Below are 23,001 nucleotides of genomic sequence, written 5' to 3' on the forward strand. Positions count from 1 at the left end.
TTAATTACTTGTTAAAGAATGGTTTCAGCTTGCTAAAGATGCAGTGATCAAAGTTTTAGGCCCTATTCTCTCTCTGGACAATTCCAACTTAGATGCTCTCTGTAGATGTTTTATTTTTGCTTCCATATCATGAATACTTAACACAAAAAGATTGACAAAACATTGCAATTGCGATGATGTACCAGTAACACTTTCTCATAGAGCGAGTCCCAGTGCACAAATATAAATGGCTAGCAGAAACAATGGTACTCTTCAAATTTTTAAAAATATTTTAATGTTTTAACTACTCATGGTCCCTCTGCATTACAGTTCATAATTTATTACAATTCAGTCAATATTGTTCCTTTAGGAAGTGTTTCTATGCTACTATAATGAGGTTCATAAGGCTAGTTGCAGTGGATGAGTGTCTACATGCAATACCAGCTGATGTATAGCACAATTTACAAGAAAACTTAGAAAAGTACCACAAATAACTGGATGGCATCCCTGAGGAAATTGCTGAAGTGTGCTCTCACTGGTTTGAAAGATAATGTGGTGGATTTTGTGATAGAAATTACAATGAACTGAATCATTGTTATTCATGTAAATCAGACAGCAATTTCCAACAATTGCACATCAATTAAATGTGTTAAAGGAAGTTGCTGTCCAAGCTACCCTTCTCCAGAAGAGAAAGGCATCTAAAGGACCTTGGCATTGAAATACATAGAAAAACAAATATATTTTAATGGTGTTTTGAATCTTAATTACTATCAAACAACCTCTCCAGTGCTGGAAATCTACTTTAATAAATGTGAAGTCTCATTGCTTCAGATTTTAATTATAATGGTCATTGAAGTAAGTCTTACAATTTCTTTCCCTCATCATCCAATTTTACATTCCTTCCCTCTACTGTTTCCCCTTGTGGGAGAACCTAGGATCAGATTAGATTAGATTAGATTACTTACAGTGTGGAAACAGGCCCTTCGGCTCAACAAGTCCACACCGACCTGCCAAAGCGCAACCCACCCAGATCCATTCCCCTACATTTATCCTTTTACCTAACACTACGGGCAATTTAGCATGGCCAATTCACCTAACCTGCATATTTTTTTTGGACTGTGGGAGGAAACCGGAGCACTCGGAGGAAACCCACGCAGACACAGGGAGAATGTGCAAACTCCACACAGTCAGTCGCCTGAGGCAGGAATTGAACCCGGGTCTCTGGCGCTGTAAGGCAGCAGTGCTAACGAGTTGCACATTTAAAACAGAGATAAGGAGGAATTTCTTCTCTCAGAGGGTAGTGAATTTATTGAATTCTTTACTGCAGAGCTATTGAGGCTGGGTCATTAAATATATTCAAGGCTGAGAAAACCTATTTCTTTACTGATTAAAAAGATCTGCCTGTGGGGAAAAGGCAGGAAAGTGGAGTTAAGGATTATCAGATCAGCTGTGATCTCATTGGATTAGTAGAGTAAAACTTGGCTAAATGACCTCTGCTTCTACATCTTATGGGTATTTCTCTTTTTATTTCCATAAATGATTTGACATTGGATTAAGTATACTGTAACTGGCACATCCTGATTCAAATTCTGTGCAGTGAGATAACAATTCTTCAGTCTGATTAGTTAAGGAGATACAGGTATATGGCCTGTCCCAAAAGGTCACATAACCCTATAGACAGTGCAGATTTCCAGTAGTTAACTGAGAGGAATATTCAGTGCAGCACGTATAATTGGTCTTTGGGCCATTGAGATAAATAAACAGCACCTAATGGAGTTAGAAATAAAGTCACAAATTGCTGGAAAACTCAGCAGGTCTGTCAGCATCAACAAGGTTTGAAGAAGGGTCACTGGAGTCAAAATGTTAACTCTGCTTTCTCTCCACAGAGACCGCTAGATTTGCTGAGTTTTTCTAGCATTTTCTGATTTCCAGTGTCCATAGCTCTTTGGTTTTCTTGTTTATCCAATTGAATTAGACTGTTAATTTCACATTCGCTTGAAATACAGTTTGGAAAATATAAATGAATTACTATTATTACCTAGATTAATGAAAAACTGTGAACTAATTTGCTTGGAGTGGGAACTCCCACATGATTGGTCAGTGCTACACACTGGCACAGTTCTAATGGTTCGTTTTGGTCAAGGATTTTAAAAATGTAGTCTTTGATAATTATTTCTAATTAGTGTCTGTGAATAGTTATAATGGGAATGAGGATAGATTAATCAGTTTTCAATAGACTTATGTGTTTGTTATAATTTTAACACAACCACTATTAACAATGACTCTACATTATCTTACTAACAGCACTTAAAGAATGATGGTTAAAGACATTATACATCAATTAAAGAGACTACGCAAGTGACTGTAGACAATACAGTTATGAGAAACTTTTGAATTTATATAGCACCATGAAAAACTCAGTGTCAGAACAAGATTGTTTTTGCCTATTTTTTCCCTCTCAATTATTATCAAGAGACATTTCAGCCTAAAATCACATAATTAAAAATGTTACAACACTGAAGTGCTTCCAAGAAATGCTGGTGCAGAGTTTGACCTTCAAAAAAAACAAAAGACTGAAGTATAGACATAAATTTAAAATTGTGTACATTTTCTTTCAAAACATTGGAACAACAAGCAACTAAATGATTGAATGTCTTCAGAGCCAGCTGCTCACTCCACAATTATATACTACTTCTGTCTTCGACCTATGATTCCAGTGTTACACTGCTGTTTCTTTAGATTCTGGTACTCCAGTTGATGGTTTAAAGTTGATCACTTCTTTATAAGTATGACCTAGGTAGAAAAGAAATGAATTTATTCCCTTGCAATATATCATTTTTACATATTGCACAAATTTAATAAATTAATTTGGTTCTGGCGCCTTTCACTTTTTCTTATAAAGTACTCAGTCTGACATACTCTCGAAAAGCCACACTCTTACAAAAGATATGCTAACGTCTGTTGCTACTGGAGTCTGGATGTTATTGACAAGATTGAGCATGCACATGAACAAGAGTAGGAGGTAAAGAAGGATCTCTGGGGACATTTGAGAAGTAGTTATGAGGGATAGAGAGATGAACCATTGTTGGAGCTGTACTTGCCAAAAGTGCACAACTTAAAAAGGAACCAAGTGTGGCTAGTGTCATTGAGTAGGACAACAAAAGGGATGCATTGGAGGATGTTGATGTGTTTGACAAACATCAACAGCCGCAGTGAGGTAGATTTTTTCCCTTGAATTCCTGTCCCAAACCTCTTGAAGGTCTTACTGGGTCACAGCTATATTGGTACCTTACCAAGAAGATATTCATATATAAATTTAAACTATTCAACTATGGATGCATTATAAGGGATCCCAAACAATATCCATACATTTCCACAGCAAAGGCCACTGGAGAGTTATCAGTAGTGGGAACTCAATCCTTTTCTAGCATACTGATTCTGAGGCCAATTGTAAAATCTCAATTGCTATTTAATTGAAATTAGCTAAACATGACTGGAAAATACTTGCCAAAATGCAAGGCAGCATCTATAGAGAAAACAGATAAGTTAATATCAAGTATGGAATCCTGACCAGAACTGACTACAACAGGAACTTGGAATTAAATCCAGGATGTCCTGGGCTTTATACCAATGTTCTATGCCTGCCACTATTTTTACCAACAAGAGAATCAAAGCATAAGCAAAATATCACAAGACCTAGCAGTTTGAAAAACAAACAGCATGAAACTGTAATGAGGTCAGCCAGGTGGACCTCATAGAATGAGGTAGGAGGAAATCTAACATTTTCTAATTTTTCAGTAAAGCGCCAGAGTGTCAGTGTTAAACAATGCTAAAATCTATAGATTAAAGCAATAGTATTGTCTCAGTTCTATCTTTAACAAGTGATTCAATGTAAATATCAGTAGATCATCCTTAACTGTACCAGATGACATTTTCCATTTCCTATCCCAAACATTGGATAAGCATATGGATGGAAATAGAATAGTGTAGGTTAGATGGGCTTCAGATTGGTTTCACAGGTTGGCTCAACATCGAGGGCCGAAGGGCCTGTACTGTGCTGTAATGTTCTATATTCTCTGTTCTAAAACACATTTATGTCAACTTGTGAGAAGTTTGTGCTGTGGTCTAGCTCAATCATGAACTTTGCTGGGAGCAGTGAAAATGATGGTGCCATACTTGGAAACCTTACAATGGGCAGATAGAAGAAATTTCATTGTTCAACTTGAACACAAGTTGAGCACAAATTAGATGGTTAATGAAAACATGTTTAATGGAACAATAACTGCATGGCATGTCCTAAACTCTACTGATCAACACTTAGCAAGAAACGCCTTGCCAATATCCATTGTCTTGCTTCTTCTCTTTCAAATAAATATCCCTTTACTTCTCTTCTGCTTTGTTTTAAAATCCCATCCATCATTATATTTTAAAGCTTCGAATTTGAGGAGCAACATCACCCTGACTGAGCACCCTCACTCCCACATCCCCAACCCCTTTGCTTTCTTCTTGAGCTCCAATGCTGTTCACAGTTCATCCTTCCAAATCAATATTTTCTTTTGCACCTTCTCCTGAATCTCTTTATCCGGTTTTTAACATGGAAACCAGCTGGTGCCTGAATTTTAATTCAAGTAAATTTGACAGCCATTGAATCAGATATTTTTCTGACTTTGGCAGTTGTCTCTAATACCACTATATGGGTCCGAGCATTGGAGACGGTCAATTTGTGTGATCTAGTGTGATCAGCAACCTTAAAACAACTTTTAAAAAATGTCAATATTTGAAGATTGCTTACATTTCCATTCTTCAATAGTGCAATCCATATTATCAAAACTATCATCATATGGCATTGCCACAGTCTCTTCTTCAGGATCTCGATACTGCTCAAAGTAAGAATGAGCCAAAGCTTCTGCAGCAGTTATTCGTTTCTCTGCATCGAGTACAAGCATTTTCTCCATTAAGTTGACAGCTGTTTTGAGGGAAAAATAAACAAAGTCAGCAACATGACATTATTAAGCTACTGAAATTTGAAGCTTGAAAGAATGACATGTACACATTGTTAAAGTAATTCAGTACAAAACGATATGAAATGCCAATGTAGGAAAATCTGACATGCTGCTTCACAGAAGTGAAAAAAGGGCATTGATTATATAGTGCCTTTTGAAAAGTTTCAAAGAACTGAACAGTTAATGGAGTACTGTTGAAGTGCATTGTAGAACCCAATAGCACTCAACTTATGCACAGCAAGTTTCCACAAATAGCAGGACAGAAATGACTAGTTTTCTTTTGTAATATTGATTGAGGAATAAATATTGGCCAGGACACTGGGGAGAGATCCCTGTTTTTCTTTGAAATTGTGTCATGGAATCTTTTACATTTACATGGAAAAGTGGACAGGGCCTCAGCTTAACATGTCCTTTGTGGGATAGTAGTGTAGCGTCAGGCAAGATTGTTGTGCTTTTATTATAGAGTGGGACTTGATCTAACATTAACTCAGAGGCAAGAATGCTTACAACTAAGTGATGGCTGACTGTTTTAAATATGATTTGGAGATGCCGGTGTTGGACTGGGGTGTACAAAGTTAAAAATCGCACAATACCAGATTATAGTCTCAACAGGTTTAATTGGAAGCACTAGCTTTTGGAGAACTGCTTCTTCATCAGGTGCTTCCAATTAAACCTGTTGACTAAAACCTGGTGTTGTGTAATTTTTTGTTTTAAAGATGATATACACAAAACTTCTCATAATTCATCACAAAACAAAGGGTGTCACCACAGTCAGAATGCAGCATACCCAGCTTATATAATTCAGAATACACATTAGAGACAAGGTATATTAATATAACCTTGGTACAATTCAGCTGTTGGGCTGTCAAAATAAAAGAACAGACACAAGCTTTTAGTATCTTTTCTTTGGAACTGACAAATATTGATAACTATGCACAAACTGACAAGATAGATGTGAATTTTAGTATTGCAGTTGTGAAGTGGAAGTACCAATAGCCCCAAATTGGTTTCCAGCCACTTTGGGAAAATTACATCAGTCATAACTTAAATCTCATTTCAGGGTTACACCCTCACCAATATCAACAAGGCAATGTCTATTGGACGGCACAGTAGTACGCTATCAGACAGGAGTTGGGAAGTACAGACTGGGAGCAATTGTTCCACAGAAAGGGCACAGCAGACATGTGGAGACTACTTAAGGAGCAGTTGTTGTGAGTGATGCATGAATTTGTTCCTCTGAGACAGGTAAGAAGGGGTAAGACTAAGGAACCTTGGATGACAAGAACAAAGGAGCCTTTCATCAAAAGGAAGAAGGCAGCTTACGTAAGGTGGAGGAAGCAAGGATCTAGCACAACTTTAATTACAGGCTTACTAGAAAGGAGCTCAGAAATGGACTGAGGAGAGCCAGGAAGAGGCACAAAAAAGGCTTAGCAGGAAGGAGTAGGGAGAACCCAAAGGCATTTTACTCATACGTGAGGAATAAGAGAATGATCAGGGAGAAGGGTGGGCCAGTCAGGGATAGCGTAGAGAACTTGTGCGTGGTGTCTGAGCAGATAGCGGAAGCCCTAAATGAGTTTTTTTGCTCCGATTTTCACTAAGGAAAGGGACCTTGTTGTGAATGAGAACTTTGGGAAACAGGCTTGAACAGATCAAGATTGATAAAGTTGATGTGCTGGAGGTTTTGGTAAACATTAAGATTGATAAGTCCCCAGGGCCAGACCAGATTTATCCTAGATTGCTTCAGGAAGCGAGAAAGGAGATTGCAAAGCTGCTGGCAAAGATCTTTGCTTCCTCACTCTCCACGTGAGTTGTAGTGGAGGATTGGAGGGAGGCGAATGTTGTTTGTATTTTCAAGGAGGGGAATAGGGAAATCCCTGGCAATTACAGACCAGTCAGTCTTACATCTGTGGTCAGCAAGGTTTTGGAAAGAATTCTGAGGGATAGGATTTATGACTATTTGGAAAACCATAGCATGATTAAAGGCTGTCAGCATGGCTTTGTGAGGGGCATGTCATGTCTCACAAATCGTATTAATTTCTTTGAGGAGGTGACAAGGCAGGTTGACAAAGGTCAAGCAATGGATGTGGTGTATATGGACTTCAGCAAGGCATTTGATAAGGTTCCCCATGGTTGGCTCATTCATAAAGTCAGGAGGTATGGGATACAGGGAGATTTGGCTGTCTGGATTCAGAAGTGGTTGTAGATGGAAAGTATTCTGCCTGGAGGTCAGTGGTGAGTGGTGGGCAGGGCTTTGTTCTTTGTAGTTTTTATAAATTACTTAGATGAGGAGGTTGAGGGATGGTTTCGTAAATTTGCTAATGACACAAAGGTTGGAGGTGCTGTCCTATTGCAGGCTGTAGCGCGACATAAACAGGATGCAGGGCTGGGCTGAGAAATGGCAGATGGAGTTCAACCTGGATAAATGCGAAGTGATGCACTTTGGAAGGCCAAACTTGAATGCTGAATATAGGATTAAAGACAGGATTCTTGGCAGTGTGGTGGAACAGAGGGATCTTGGTGTGCAAGTGCATAGATCCCTCAAAGTTGCCACCCGTGGATAGGGTTGTTAAGAAAGCATATGGTGTTTTGGCTTTCATTAACAGGGGGATCGAGTTTAAGAGCTGCGAGGTTTTGCTACAGCTCTGCAAGACCCTGGTGAGACCACACTTGGAATAGTGTGTCCAGTTCTGGACACCTTATTATAGGAAAGTTATGGAGGCTTTGGAAAGAGTGCAAAGAAGGTTTACCAGGATGCTGCCTGGACTGGAGGGCTTGCCTTATGAAGAGAGGTTGACTCAGCTCAAACGTTTCTCTCTGAAGAGAAGGAGGAAGATAGGTCACCTGATCAAGGTATATAAGGTAATGAGAAGCATGGATAGTCAATAGCCAGAGATTTTTCCCCAGGACAGGATTGACTGACATGAGGGGTCATAGCTTTAAGATATTAGGAGAAAGGTATAGAGGAGATATCAGAGATAGGTTCTTTACACAGAGAATTGTGAATGCATGGAATGCGTTGCCAGCGATGTTGGTGGAAGCAGAGTCATTTAAGCAACTGGTTGACATGCACATGGACAGCAATGAATTGAGGAATGTGTAGGTTAGGTTATTTTATTTTAGATTAGGATAATCCTTGGCACAACATCATGGTCTGAAGGGCCTGTTCTGTGCTGTACTTTTCTATGTTCTATATCCACAAGCACACTAATGTCATACCATTGCCTCACTAACATGTTCAGTGGAGGAAGGATATTGGTGATGAATCTTAGGCAGCAATTTACCTCCTTCCATTACCAATTCAGACTGATCAGCTGCCAAATCCATGCACTGATTCATCCACTTACACCAACTCTCTAACTCATACCACTGGTTTCGTTCAGAGTCATACAGTTGTACAGCACAGATACAGACTCCCTTTGGTCCAACCAGTCCATGCCAAACATTATCCCAAACTAAACTAGTTCCGCCTGCCTGTTCCTGGCCCATATCCCTCCAAACATTTCCTAGAGTCTCAACACCTGGTGTTTACACATCTCATCCTGCTTGCTTTATCTGTGTCAGAATCATTACCCATAAAAAAATTTGCTGTTTGTGTGTATCTGTATTCTTTTAGTAATATAAATAAAGTGAGTCAGGGACAGCAATCTACTTAAATCTATCTAAGGTCATGGAAGTACTGAAGGTGTTTTAAGTAGAAACTGCTTCAACAACCTTTGAATACCCTGTTAAACAAAGAACAATAGACCTAAATTACTACATTGTAGTTAATAATAATTTATTGCTTCACTGACTGTTTACTCCTGATTACTGGTAGGCTATACTCCATTTAACTTTTTCACCATAACTTATCAATTTATAAAAAAAGGTATCCCTTACCTGCTTGATTTGCATTTGCAAATAAGGCTTTAAAATCTTTCTTTGGAATTCTTTGTAAACTTTTGATGTAATTTTTAGCCTATAGAAAACAAAAATATAACACGATTGCTCAGGTTTCATTTAACATGAATTTTCTGGCAGCTTGTGAGCATTTAGTATACATTTCATTTCAGTCTGTTCCAAGATCTATGTGATCATTGATGCCATTCTTTTCAATAGTAAGACAAACTCATTTTATAATAATTATAAACACAATGTTTTTATTGGGGAATGCAATAAACTAAACTTTACATTGCGTAGTAAGTTGTTAAACTGTTAATATGCCTGATTACACATGTTGAAAACTGGATATATCATTAAGATTTTAAAAATTCCTACTTCTGTTTCAATTAGGAACACATTTTAGTTAAAATATATACATTTCTACCTATTCCTTTAAAGCCAAATCAAAGACATTTGCTATGTTTCAGAATCCTGAAAACTTGAACCATTAATCAAATCTGTCCAATGCTGAAATGAAAATAGTAATTTTTTGGCATTCATTCTATTTTAAAGTTCTTAATAAAGTCTCTGCTTCATTAATATAGGCTGGCACAGTGGTTCAGTAGTTAGCACTGCTGCCTCACAGCACCAGGGTCCCAGGTTCGATTCCAGTCTCGGGCAACTGAGTGTGTGGAGTTTGCACATTCTCCCCGTGTCTGCGTGGGTTTCCTTTGGATGCTCCGGTTTCCTCCCACAGTCCAATGATGTGCAGGTCAGGTGAATTGGCCATGCTAAATTGCCCATAGTGTTAGGTGCATTAGTCAGAGGGGAAATGAGTCTGGGTGGGTGACTCTTCAGAAGGTTGGTGTGGACTGGTTGGGCCGAAGGGCCTGTTTCCACACTGTAGGGAATCTAATCTAATGTAATATGGATGTTTGAAGATACGTATGCCACATCATGCTGACTTGTGTAAAAAGAGACATCTTGTATTTGCAAATCATGTTGCTTAAATACAGCACATCCTGAAATGCTTTCCAAAGAAGTACTTTTGAAGTATTGCACTTGTTATATTGTAGGAAAATGTATTAATTAATTTATATGCAGCAAGGTCCCACAAATGGAAACAATCACATGATCAAATATTCTCAAAGTTTGTGAGAAGATTTGTAGCTTGGGTGCTCGTTGTTGTGATTCTGTTCGCCGAGCTGGGAATTTGTGTTACAGACGTTTCGTCCCCTGTGCTTGCGAGCCTCCTGTGAAGGACATGCCACAACCCAAAGGACTAGCCACATTACCATGCATCAAGAACATTTCTGAACTGACAGCCAGACTACTACGACCACTAGGACTCGTAACAGCACACAAACCAACAGCCACTCTCAGACAACTCACTAGGATAAAGGACCCGATACCCAGCATGAGCAAAACCAATGTAGTGTCCAAAATTCCATGCAAAGACTGCACAAAACACTACATAGGATAAACAGGAAGACAGCTAACGATCCATATCCATGAACACCAACTAGCCATGAAACGACATGACCAACTATCCTTAGTAGCCACACACGCAGATGACAGGCAACATGAGTTCGACTGGGACAACACTATTATTTTAGGACAAGCCAAACAGAGAACAGCCAGGGAATTCAGGCATGGCACTCATCCACAGATTCTGTCAACAAACACATCGACCTGGACCCATTATACCGGCCACTGCAGCGGACAGCTGGAACTGACAATCGGAAGCGGCAGAAACAAACCACTATAAATGCCGGAGGAAACAACACAGAAGCGCTTCACAGGAAGCTCCCAAGCACTGAGGATGTCACCTAGACAGTGGACGAAACGTCTACAACACAAATACCCAGCTCGGCGAACAGAACCACAACAAATATTCTGCTTTTAGTGATGTCATTTAAGGGTTTAATATTAGCCAGAATATTAATGCAAGAATCTTTTTTCAAGTAACATCAAGGTATCTATTTTGCCTACCTACATGAGAGGGTAGGTGAGGCATCAATTTAAATGTCTTATCGAAGAGCCAGCACCTCTAAGAGTGCCCCACCCCTCAATCCTACATTGCAATATTAGCGAATGGTGAGCAACTCAAATCTTGCAGTCAAAGTTAAGTTCTTTACTTTCTGACTGAATCAATACATGACCACTGAGGCAAGACTGAAATCTTTTTTTTAAATTAATTTCATCTCTCTCCAAGACTATTTTCAAATAAGTCATTATTTTGTCTGTCTTTCATCAGATTTTCAACTGTGGATGTAACTCACATGAAGCCCTTTAGGATTTGACTTTCTATCCTCTTTGATAGGATTTTTGAAGCATTAATGGACCATAATCTATGCGTATCGGAATCAATGTAGTACCTCATAATTTATGAGTCACATTCACTTGTATAACATTTTTTGAGGAAATACAGTTTTGAGAATGACTCTATTGATGTTGCCATAGATTAAACACAATATTTCAAATCAGTGGCGTTAGTAATGATATTTACTTACAGACTGTAGCATTTCTTATTGCTTAGTTTCCATTAAGAAGTATAAGTTATAGGGAATTAATTTAGTTTCAACAACAAAGAAAAGATCCATTGGAAGCTCAGCTGTAATATAATAATTTTTTTAGCTGATTGCCATCATTTGTCGTCATGGTAACTAATCTCTGAACAGTTCTCTTGCAGCAGTTGGAAACAGCACTAAATCTAATTAGCATGCTCATAGAAAAAGAGTATCATAAGTGAAACAGGAAATGTATAATTAACCAATAATTGCACAAGCAATCAAATGTCAGGCAATCTGGATCTTAACAATAATCCAGTGAAATATTTTACTGGCTGTTTTCTAACATAGCTTGAAGACTGTATTGCAAACTATAATTATCAAACTAAAAAATTGCAGAAAGACCTGAATTTATATAGCACCTTTCATAACCACCAGTACTCCATGTGGTAATTTTAAGGTAGTTGTGTAGCCATTGTTTAGGAAATGTAGCAGCTGGTTTGAGCATAGAACTTCAGAAACAACAATATGGCTGATGTATTAAAAAATAGAAAGTGCTGTAGAAAGTCAGCAGGTCTGGGATCATCTATAGAGAGAAAAATACAGTTAACATTTTAAGTCCAATGACTCTTTGTCAGAAGTTCTGAAGAAGAGTTATTGAATTTGTCATGTTATCTCTGCTTCTGTTTCTACAGATGCTGCCAGATCTGGCTGCGTTTCTCCAGCAACTTCTGTTTTTATTTCACATTAACAGCATCTGGTGTATTTTGCTTTTATTTTAATGTATATGTGGTGATGATTGAGGAGCTGGGAATAACTCCTCTGCTCTTCTTTGAAATAGTGCCAAAAATATTTGTATCATCTATAACCATGGGTAAGATGCTGGAGACTGGAAAGTGGCTAATATTGCACCTTTATTTAAGAAAGGCATTAAGGAGAAACCTGGGAACTATAGACCTCTGAGCCTGATATCAGTGGGAGGTAAATTGTTGGATGAGATTCTAAAAGATAGAATTTACATGCACTTGGAGAGGCATGGACTGATTAGGGATCATTAGCATGGTTTTGTGAGAGAGAAATAGTGTCTCATAAACTTGATTGAGATTTTTGAGGAAGTAACCAAAAAGATTGAGGGTAGAGTGGTAAATGTTGTTTACATGGACTTTAGTAAAGCCTTTTACTAATTAGTCTACCATGCAGAAATTTGTCAAGTTAGATCACATGGGATTCTGGGTGAACGTGCCAATTGGATATAAAATTGGCTTGACGGTAGAAGAATGAGCGCGGTGGTGGAGGGGTTCTTTTTCGGACTGGAGGCCTGTCACCAGTGGTGTTCACAGGGATTGGTACAGGGTCCACTTTCCTTTGTCATTTATATAAATGATTTGGATGAGAATGCAAGAGGCATGGTTAGAAAGTATCTGGATGACACCAAAATTGGTGATATAGTGGTCAGCAAAGAAAGTTATCTAAGATTACAGAGACATTGATCAATTGGGACAATGGGCTGAGGAATTGCAGATGGAGTTTAATTTGGATAAATGCGAGGTATTGCATAAAACAAACAAGGGCAGGACTTATACAATTAATTATACAATTAGTGTTGTAGAACAGAGAAACCTAGGGGTTCAGGTACATAATTCTTTGATATTTGTGTCACATACAGACAGGATGGTTAAGAAGATGCTGAGCACGCTTGCCTTCATTGCTCAGATCCTTGAGTATAAGAGTCAGGACGTCATGTTGAGGTTGTACAGAATGTTTGTAAGGCCTCTTCTGGAATACTGTGTACAATTCTGGTCACCCTGCTACAGAAAGGATATTATTAAATTCGAGCGGTTTCATAAAAGATTTACCAGGATGTTGCTGGGAATGGAGGGTTTGAATTATAGAAATAAGCTGGGAATTTTTTCACTGGAGCATAAAAGACTAAGGGGTGAACTTACAGATGTTTATAAAATAACGAGGGGCTCAGATAAGATGAATAGCAAAGGTCTTTACGCTAATGTGGGGGAGTTCAAAACTAGGAGAGTATATTTTTAAGGTGAGAGGAGAAAATTTTAAAAGCACATGAGGGGCAATTTTTTTTACACAGAATGGTTCATGTGTAGAATAAACTGCTAGAAGAAATGATGGATGCAGATACAGTTAAAAGATGTTTGGCTAAGTACATGAATAGGAACGTTTTGGAGTGATATGGGCCAAACACCAGCAAGTGGGACCAGTTTAGTTTGGGAAAAGAGTCGGCAGGGACGAGTTGGACCGAAGGGTCTGTTTCTGTGCTGTATGACTATTGGGTCTTCTACATTCACCTGAAAGGAACTTGGGGACTCGTTTTGAAAGACAATGCCTCCATAGATGCAGCACTCTCACTCAATACTGCGCTACAGTGTCAGCCATGACTTTTTGCTGCTCAATTCATGGAGTAACACTTGAATCCACAGCTTCAGACATAGAGGTGAAAATGCTACAAGCCCAGCCAATGGTAACATGGTCCTACAATAAACTGTGCAGGAAAATGTGAAGGTACTCTATCATTTAACCTCAGAGTGAGTGAGCCTCACTCAAAATCCAGGTGCTTACAGCCTTAGAATTAAAATCAAATCAATTTTTACTAACACAATTGCTTTCCCATAACTGAGCATCAGACAAGATTGGAAAATGGATTTGAGGTGCACAGCATAAATGATCTAATTGCCGATTTGATGGGCTGAATGGCTGACTCATGTTCCTAATATTACATGCTGGCAGAATATTTCTATAACTGCTTTTAACTGTAATTTCTGCATAAGATTTATGACATTCTAAGTTCAATCTGGCTCAATTTAGCTTGGCCAATGTGTGGGGCTGAGAACTAGCAAAAGGATAGTATTAATCTAAAGTCACAATAATGAGGGAACCATTAAAATGTCCATTGTTACTTTGTATAGGTTTAAAATATTCTGCTTACCTCTTGACTCTGGAGCTTCTGAACAAAGTCTTGTGTGGGCGTACCTGTTATTTTCATGATTTCTGTCAGTTGGTCTAAGTCTATAAACTACAAGTCAAGGATTGTGCTTGATGAACCATGTAGCTGTAGACTGTAGGGCAATAATCTGAAGTGTAATTAAATCAATTAAATACTGTAACCTGTTGTGTTGTTGAATGTCACACATTAATCACATACGCAAGATATTATACCTGTGAAAAACAACTGGGAGAACAAAGTCAAAGAAAGATTTGCATTTATATAGTGCCATCCATGATGATGGCAGGGAAGTCACAAATGCCTTACAGCTGATAAAGTATTTTTGAAATGTTGGCACAAAAAGGGACAGCAGGCGAATTTATCTCTAATGTCTCCAAAACGTCTGGAAAAATCCACTCACCTGGGCAACCAGACAGAGGTCAACCCAGTAAATAGAATGGAAGGAAATGGTGGTCCTCCTTTGTGTTTGCTGCATCGGTCACAAAAACAGGCGAGAAGCAGCTTCTGAATGCAAGAATGGTGAGCTGTTTGGTAAGAAGGTGAGAGCAGTAAGGGAGCTTTATTCCGGTGGGGGAGCAAAAGAGTGTTTGGAGGAAGAGGCTGCATTGGGCAGTGGGAGGAGACAGAGAAGGAGGAAGCTCCAGGGAGTGGGGAGAAGGAGGCTGCGATGGGGAGGGCCAGGGGAGAAGAGGGGAGTAGAAGGCTGTTGCATGTTGGGAAAGGAAGGCTGTGAAGGTGAGAATGGTTTTAAACTCAGCTAACTGGGATCAAAGAAAATTTTAATTCACTGACATAATTAATTCCTTGTAAATGAATATAGAAGCTCCAGTTTAAGGGTATTCAAGTTCAGAAGCTGCTATATGGGGAAAAATGTGATGGACTCTATTGTAATGAACAGTAAATCAACTGTTTAAACTTGAGATTGAGATCAGAGATGCACTAAGTGAAGTTGTAACTGCCTGATTAAAATATTTTAACTTTGTGCTTGTGCAATGGAAATGTATTAGCTGTGACCTTGCCATCTGTGGAAGGTTATTTTGAAATAAAGACTTCCTTGCTGCTATTGTCTGCTATTTTGTACTAAATTCAATTCGGTGGCATCCAGGATATTAATGTTTTCGTTGTATGTTGTGGCTTTCAGTTTAGTGGAGACTTAACAGTTCTGGAGGATATTAATGAATTATTCTAATTCCTGTTCTGTGTCAGTCCAAATACCCCACTCATCAAATCAATTCAGAAAATACTGTTACTACGTGACTGCATCATCCAATAAATGAGTCAGTAAGAATGAAAAAGGAAAATTTAAATGTTGCCACTCCCCCGAGAAAATATCAAGAAGAGCCCTCAAGAAAATAATATTTGACACCTGGTAGTTACTGCTGTACTGTGGGAAATGTGGCAGCTAAGTTACATACAGCAAGCTCCCACAAACAGCACTGTGGTAATGATTACATTTTCCTTTTCTTTGTGATGCTGCTTTAAGAAATAAATCTTGTCCAGGGCACCAGGACCGATCCCCAACTCTTCCTTAAGATGGCTTCAGTGTAGAAAGAATGATGCACAGTCACATTGGCGCTTGGGGCTCAGTGGTTGCCTGGACACTGAAAAGGTATAACAGAAACTACAGCTGGATTTTACAGCTTGTTTTTAGTTATGGGGATGGTGGGATGGCAGGGGCATAGACAATATGTTGGTTGGTACCACCTTACAACCTCCCTCAACTCATTCCCCCCCATTAAGCAATCACTAGTTTGCCCTCAGGCCTATTGATGGCCTTAACTAGCCCATTATGACTACTTGAAGACCTGAATCCATTTCACCTTCATAAAACGTTGGATAGTGACAGGCAAATAATGTTGGAAAGACTGTTCTTTTTGTACTATTTTGTTGAAAAGGCAGGTTGGGGGCACATCATTCCAGGAATACCTTATGTGCATCAGGAGCAGCCCTCACATTCCCACAGGATGTTTCCCCCTCTCTATTCCTTTGTACCTGACCTTCAAAACCTAGGCCCCATGTCTCATCACCTCCTCCCCGCTGACTGTTAGGCTCCCTGAGCCCTCTGAGTTCAAAACTCTTGACTTACTACTCTCCAGGACTCAAGCTGTCTTTTTCGCCACAGCACTACTGAAGACTGGGCTGCTAGGATTGCAGGCCAATCAGATTGACCATCTTCTCTGGAGGATGTGACTTCCTCTCATGGTGAGGCACAGTTACTTCAGTGATAATTGTGAGGCTGCCTGCACCACGTTATTGCCATGGAGTGAGCAGAATGTGCTCCCATAAAATTCAGTTTATAACGTCTCCAGACGTTAAACAACAAATGCCAGAGATTAGAGCGGGTGGGGCAGCATCAATGGAGAGAGAGCATGCTGACATTTCAAATTACACTACTGAGCTGTATAAAGTTTCCAATTAATTACTGAGAAATTCTTTGCTATTTCTTGAGATCTATTAGCCACCTATCCCAGAGACACTGTTGCAAAGGATACGATCAATGCCTTTAAAGAGCGGCCGGCTTGTAATCATCTCTGCCATGATGCAGCCAACAGACCAAATATCAACTGTAGACATATAAGTGACATAAGGTCATTAACAATCGTCAACTGAATTTACTTTCATGTAGTCAACAGTTTACAATACTAGGGAAAAAAAAATCTATTTTATGATTTGAGTTAAATCAATACGTAAATCTTCAATATACATGTCCATGCTTGCTTGGCTAAGTATATACTTAGAAGGCATACAAAGCAGCAAAAACTAATGGTATGCCAGAGAATTTGGAATTTTTAAGGAAGCTGCATTTAATGACTAAAAAGCTGATAAAGGAAGGGAGAAAATTAATTAGAAAGGCAAATTGATAAGAAATGTAAAAACAAACAGCAAGAACTTCAATGCATATATAAAATGTAAAGAAAGTAGCTGAAATAAATATGGGACCCGAGAGGACATGACTGGGCTGTTAATAATGAGCAACAGGAAACAGCAGATTCTTTTCCCCAGCATTTTGCAGCCTTCATGGTGGAGGACACTATAAATATCCCAAAAAATACAGTAAAGAAAGATGCTAATGGGAGGAAAGATCTTGTCACAGTCTCTATCACACAGGACAATGGATTTGACAAACAAAAGAGACTAAATAAGGTAAAAACAAGGACTGCAGATGCTGGAAACCAGAGTCTAGATTAGAGTGGTGCTGGAAAAGCACAGCAGGTCAGGCAGCATCCGATGAGCAGGAAAATCGATGTTTCGGGCAAAAGCCTTTCATCAGGAATAGAGGCAGGGTGCCTGCAGAGTGGAGAGATAAAGGAGAGGGGGGTGGGGGTGGGGAGAAAGTAGCATAGAGTACAATAGGTGAGTGGGGATGGGGATGGAAAAAGTCATTAGGACGAATGCCTGCATCTAAGGATTTGTAAGGAAGTGGCTGCAGAGATAGTGGAAGCATTGAAATATTCCAGACACACTGGATTCCAGGAGAGGTACAACAAATTGGAAAAATGCTTATGTGCTGACCCTGTTCAAGAAGGGAGGGTGACAGAAAGCAGGAAACTATAAGCTTAATATCTGTTATTGGGAAAATGTCAAAGTCCATTATTAAAGGAGAAATAGCAGGACATCTACATCCTTTTGAAAATGCATGGTGTTTTAGCCTCAACCACTTCCTTTGCTAATAAATTCCACAGGCTCACCACTCTCTGGGTGAAGAAATTTCTCAGTTCAGTCTTAAAAGTTTTAGCCCTTTTTCTTATATTATGACCTCTGGTTCTGGACTCTCTCATCATTGGGAATATCCTTCCACAACCTAACTTGCCTAGTCCCATTAGAATTTTGTAGGTTTCTATGAGATCCCCCTCATTTTTCTACAGTCCAGCAAATGTAATCCAAACCAACTCAATTTCACCTCATGTGAGTCATGCCATTTCAGAAGTCAATTTGATAAATCTTCGCTGTGCTGTCTCTCTATAGCAAGCACATCCTTACTTAGAAAAGATGACCAAAACTGCACACAATGTTCCAGATGTGGCCTTACCAATCCCCTGTATAATTGAAGCAAGATACCCTTGTTCCTATACTCAAATCCTGTTGCCTTCTTTGTTGTCTGCTGCGTCTGTGTGTTGACTTTCAGCGACTGGTGCACAAGGACACCCAGATCTCATTGAACATTCCCCTCTCTCAACTTGCATTACTCAATTAACCTGCCTTCCTATTTTTGCTATAAAAGTGATAACCATATTATACTGTATCTGCCATACATTTGCCAGCTCACTCAGCCTGTCCAAATCACACTGCAACATCTCTGCACCCTCCTCACAGTTCACCCTTCCACCCAGCTTTGTGTCATTTGCAAACATTGAGTTATTACATTTAATTTTAGAGTTAAAGAGTCATAGAGCTGTACAGCATGGAAACAGACCCTTCTGTCCAACTCGTCCATGCCGACCAGATATCCTAAATTAATCTAGTCCCATTTGCCAGCATTTGGCCCATATGCCTTGAAACCCTTCCTATTCAAGTATCCATCCAGATGGCTTTTTGATCTTTTTTTCCAAGGTTCCAAAAAAGCGCAATGGCTTATAAAACAGTAATTACTGCTCCAAGAATTTGAGGAAATCAGCTTCAATGCTGAAAGTATGTCAAAAAAGCAGCTCTTACAGTCACATTTTTTTCCAGTCCTCCATCTTGGATTACCCAGAATTCTTCACTTATCATTGAGACTTAATGGCTTTGGTCCATATGCTAGCACTTTATACAAATACCATAAGTACAGGGTGACCCGTATCCGTGGAATTGTTTTCTGTGGTCTCAGTTTTCCACGGTTTACCGCAGTCCGAATATATTATAGGGAACACTCCAGAACCAGGGACTGGGGGATGCCGGGAAGGTGAATTTCTCATTTAAATGAATGGGTTCGCTTCAATCTACAGTTGTGGACTTCCGCGGTGAGTCTTGGAACATATGCCCCCACAGGTAAGGGGGGACTGCTGTATACATAATTAGGTGAGTCAATTTTTGAATTAACCAACAAGACTAAGCTGCGTACTGAAGCAACCTCTCCCGTTTATAAGTTATGGGAAAGCAAAAGATCGCTCTGCTGATCAAGTTCCTTCATTTAACTGAACAAGTAGTCAATCCCAGTGATTGATAAATCTTTTGAGCAAAAAAAAGCCTTTTGAAAAAAAGAACTAAATAAAACTAAAAAGAACTGAAAGCCGCAAGTCAAAATTCTGCATTTCTAAATTATATCAATGGCAAATGCCCAAGAGCAACTGTTAGAATTCATAATTTGTGCACAGCATTTTGTATGTATACATCAATTGAAAAACTCAGTTAGAAGACCTAAATAAATTACTGAATGTTTTTAACTTTCATTAAACATTAATTTTTCAGTAAAGTCACCTTTAAAAATGCCAATAACTGAAGTTGAGCAGAATTAAGAATTTTTTGGCCACTAATTCTCATGATAAATGTAGCTTTTACTGGCAAATTCAGAATAATGTCATTTCAGATACATCAGAAACAATAATCATTGCAACCATAAAACCTCTTACTTGAACCAAAAGAAATATTATGGTCGCTCATCCCCAAAGGATGTCTCACAAATATATTTCCAATCATTCCTTTCTCATTGCATAATACCAGTCTAAGATGGCCCATTCTCTAGTTGGTTAATTGTTACATAAATTGCCATAGAAAAGGTTATTGTACAAGATGGGAGCTCATGGTATTGGGAGTAATGTATTAGCATGGATTAGAATTGGTTATCACATAGAAGGCAGAAAGTTGGGATTGATGGATCTTTTCAGGATGGGAAAATAACTCCTGGAGTGTCATAAGGATTGGTCCTGTGCCTCAATTAGTTACTACTATATTAATAACTCAGCAGAGTGTAATGTATCAAAATTTGTAGGTTGATATACAATTAAATTGGAGGGTGTATTGCATTTAAGACATAAGGAATCTGAAAATGGATATATATAGATTGAGTGGAGACAGAAGCCTGACAGATAAAGGTTAATGTAGGAAAGTATAAGGTTATGTACTTTGTTAGGAAGAAAGAAAAGTAGAAAATTATTTAAATGGAGAGAAATGCAAAGAAAATGTGAAGTAGAGGGATCTGGGCATTCTTGCGCACGGAACATAAAATGTTAGCATGTAGTTGCAGCAAAGTTAAGAAAGGAAATGGAGTTTTGACCTTGATTGCTCAGGGAATAGAGTTTAAAAACAGGAATGTTTTGTTCTAACTCTACAGGGTGGTTTTGAGGCCACATCAGATTTTACGATCCTCCTATTTAAATAAAAATGTATTGGCATTGGAGGCAGTTTGAAAGAAATTCATCAGCTGATTCCTGAAGAAGTGTCATGAACAGCTAAGCAGGTTAAGCTTTTAATCACTAGTGTTTAGAGGGATGATCTTATTGAAATGTACAAGATTCTGAGAAGATGTTTCTATAAATGTGAGAAATCTCGAACTAAGAGTCACCATTAACATAAGAGAACACTCATTTATAGGAATTTGTTCTCCCAGAGAGTAGTGAATGTCTGGAATTCTCTCCCCCACAGGGTATGGGTCACAAAGTACTTAAAGAGGAATTGTTTTTTTTTAAATTTCAAGGAGTTGAGAGCTATGATAAGCTGTATGAAATGAGAATTAGAGGCCTTGGGCATATCAGCCATGATCTGCTTGAATGATTTGAGAGGCTAGTGCCCTAATGCAGCTCCCATTTCTTTTGACAGTTGAGGGTGCAAAGTGTGGGAGAGGAGTGAGGGTCAGCACATTCATGTCAGAAAAAGGTTGGCTATTTGAGAAGATCCATCATAGAACTCTTTGCTTTAACATTCTGTCTAGAGCCACTCAACCCAGCCACAACTTAACTGTATTTGTTTTTCTCCTTTCCCAATGGATGAGCTCAATACAGAAGCCATGACCATTCAGCTTGTATGCTGAATCTAAGGTAGGTCTGGCCAAGAAAATGGCACAGAAGCCATGTTGACCTCTTTGGGTAGATGCAACATGTGATCACCTTGATTTCTGACCCTGCTCCACCTTTCTAATGTTTTAAAAGCAAACTTGTCATGCAAAAATTGAGAGACTTGCTGGTATTGTGATCAGAAAATGCAAGTTATTTGTTGCTCATGGCATTTTGGTCAAGAGCTGTGAGATTCTGGGTAATGGAAAATAAAATTCAGGATATGTGAGCATTATTCACACATACTTCAAATAAACCCATTTCTCACACAGGCAGAATAATACTGTAAAATAAATCCAATATTGTCTAATTTTTGTAGCAGTGGAAACAGAATGGAAAACCGTGATTTTACATCTCCGCAGTGTATCTATACAGGGTATAAGATTACCTGTCTGTGTATAATGCATCCAGTTCAGTATTACCTCTGGGGCACGGTACCATCTGGTAACTACATAACCAGTCATTTCTTGATCTGCATGTCTTGCCAATCCAAAATCTAGAATCTATAATGCAAATTGAAGAGCATTAAAAAGGTCAAGGCAAATGTGTTTTGTACACACAAACCATGATCCTGTGTAACTTTGTACAGGCTAAAACTCCAGAGTTGTTTCTTTTGGTTCCTTAAAGTGAGAATAGTATTTTCAACGTAATTACAAACGGTTGCTGAAAGAGAACGTTAATAAATGCTTTCCTTCTCCTTTACCCTTTCATAATTTCATTAAAGGCACACCACATTCTAACTGTAGGTTTGGTGCTGAAAGTTTTCACCTTATTCGGACCATATAATTACAATGCAAATATAACATGAATCCGATGACAGAGCTTAACTTCATACTGGAAAAGAAAGGATACCTTTAAGTGATAATCTCATTCTGCTCTATTTTTAACTTTCTTTGCACCTTGACACCTGACTTGCAGCCCACAAGTTTCAAGTTGGAAAAACATTTTACTAAGAGTTCAGCATGGTTTGCAACAATGGCATGGATCCATTTTGCCTGGGTACAGCAGTTAGTCTACATCCCACTCATTTAGTGAGCAGTCTTTAAATTTTGGAACACTGGATTCAGGCTATAGATGTTATGACCAGCAGGAGACAAGAATACAGAGTAAAAGCAAAAGGAATAAAACCAGAACTGATCCAGAGAACTCATAAGCTCATTTGTACCGAGTGGGATTAAAGGTCATTGAAATTGTATTTGAGACAATGCGTTTGGATGATCTTTTTGACTTTTATATAATGGTGTATTTTTAATCCATTTGAAACAAATGGTTCAGCTTTTATGATGAAAGGTGAGTCAAGGAATCTCAGGTGAATATGTCAACATATTTGTTCTTAATTTCATCTCGAGAGAGAGCATTTTTTTTTAATCAGCAAACTCATCTGGAGTACCCAGCAGTAATGCTGTTCAAATCAATTAAATGGAAATGATAGTGATAACCGAATAGGAGGGACAAGCTTTCAGTATCGGGTGTGTTTGGGGATGAACAGATGTCTAATGGTGTCTGACAAAAATTAATCTAGTCATCAGCACTAACAACAAACGATAAAGATAGCATAAAGTTTTTGTCTGGTGGTAGCAGAGTTGAACTCGAGTTGTGGACCTTTTGCTCACTCATATTTTCACGGGTGATCAAGGCTGCTCCACTGAATCTGTGGCCAACTGGAGAACTGCATGCAATTTTTTTTAATAGGCTTCTGGGTGGAGCATGCATTA

General features: G+C 38.8%; 1 protein-coding gene across 1 annotated transcript in view; it reads right to left on the bottom strand.

Annotated features, from left to right (window-relative positions):
• Window positions 1-251: 251 nt before the first annotated feature.
• LOC140466867 (mitogen-activated protein kinase 12-like) overlaps window positions 252-23,001 on the bottom strand; it is a 68,022-nt gene continuing 45,272 nt past the window's right edge. The window contains exons 7-12 of the mRNA XM_072562609.1: window positions 21,675-21,789; window positions 16,811-16,882; window positions 14,301-14,380; window positions 8,859-8,937; window positions 4,772-4,945; window positions 252-2,772 (exon numbers count right to left, since the gene is read on the bottom strand). Coding sequence (XP_072418710.1) covers window positions 2,699-2,772; window positions 4,772-4,945; window positions 8,859-8,937; window positions 14,301-14,380; window positions 16,811-16,882; window positions 21,675-21,789 — 594 coding nt within the window. The 3' untranslated portion in view covers window positions 252-2,698. The remainder of the gene's footprint in view (window positions 2,773-4,771; window positions 4,946-8,858; window positions 8,938-14,300; window positions 14,381-16,810; window positions 16,883-21,674; window positions 21,790-23,001) is intronic.

This window comes from Chiloscyllium punctatum, chromosome 44 (assembly GCF_047496795.1).
Source record: "Chiloscyllium punctatum isolate Juve2018m chromosome 44, sChiPun1.3, whole genome shotgun sequence".
In the NCBI taxonomy this organism is placed as follows: domain Eukaryota; kingdom Metazoa; phylum Chordata; class Chondrichthyes; order Orectolobiformes; family Hemiscylliidae; genus Chiloscyllium; species Chiloscyllium punctatum.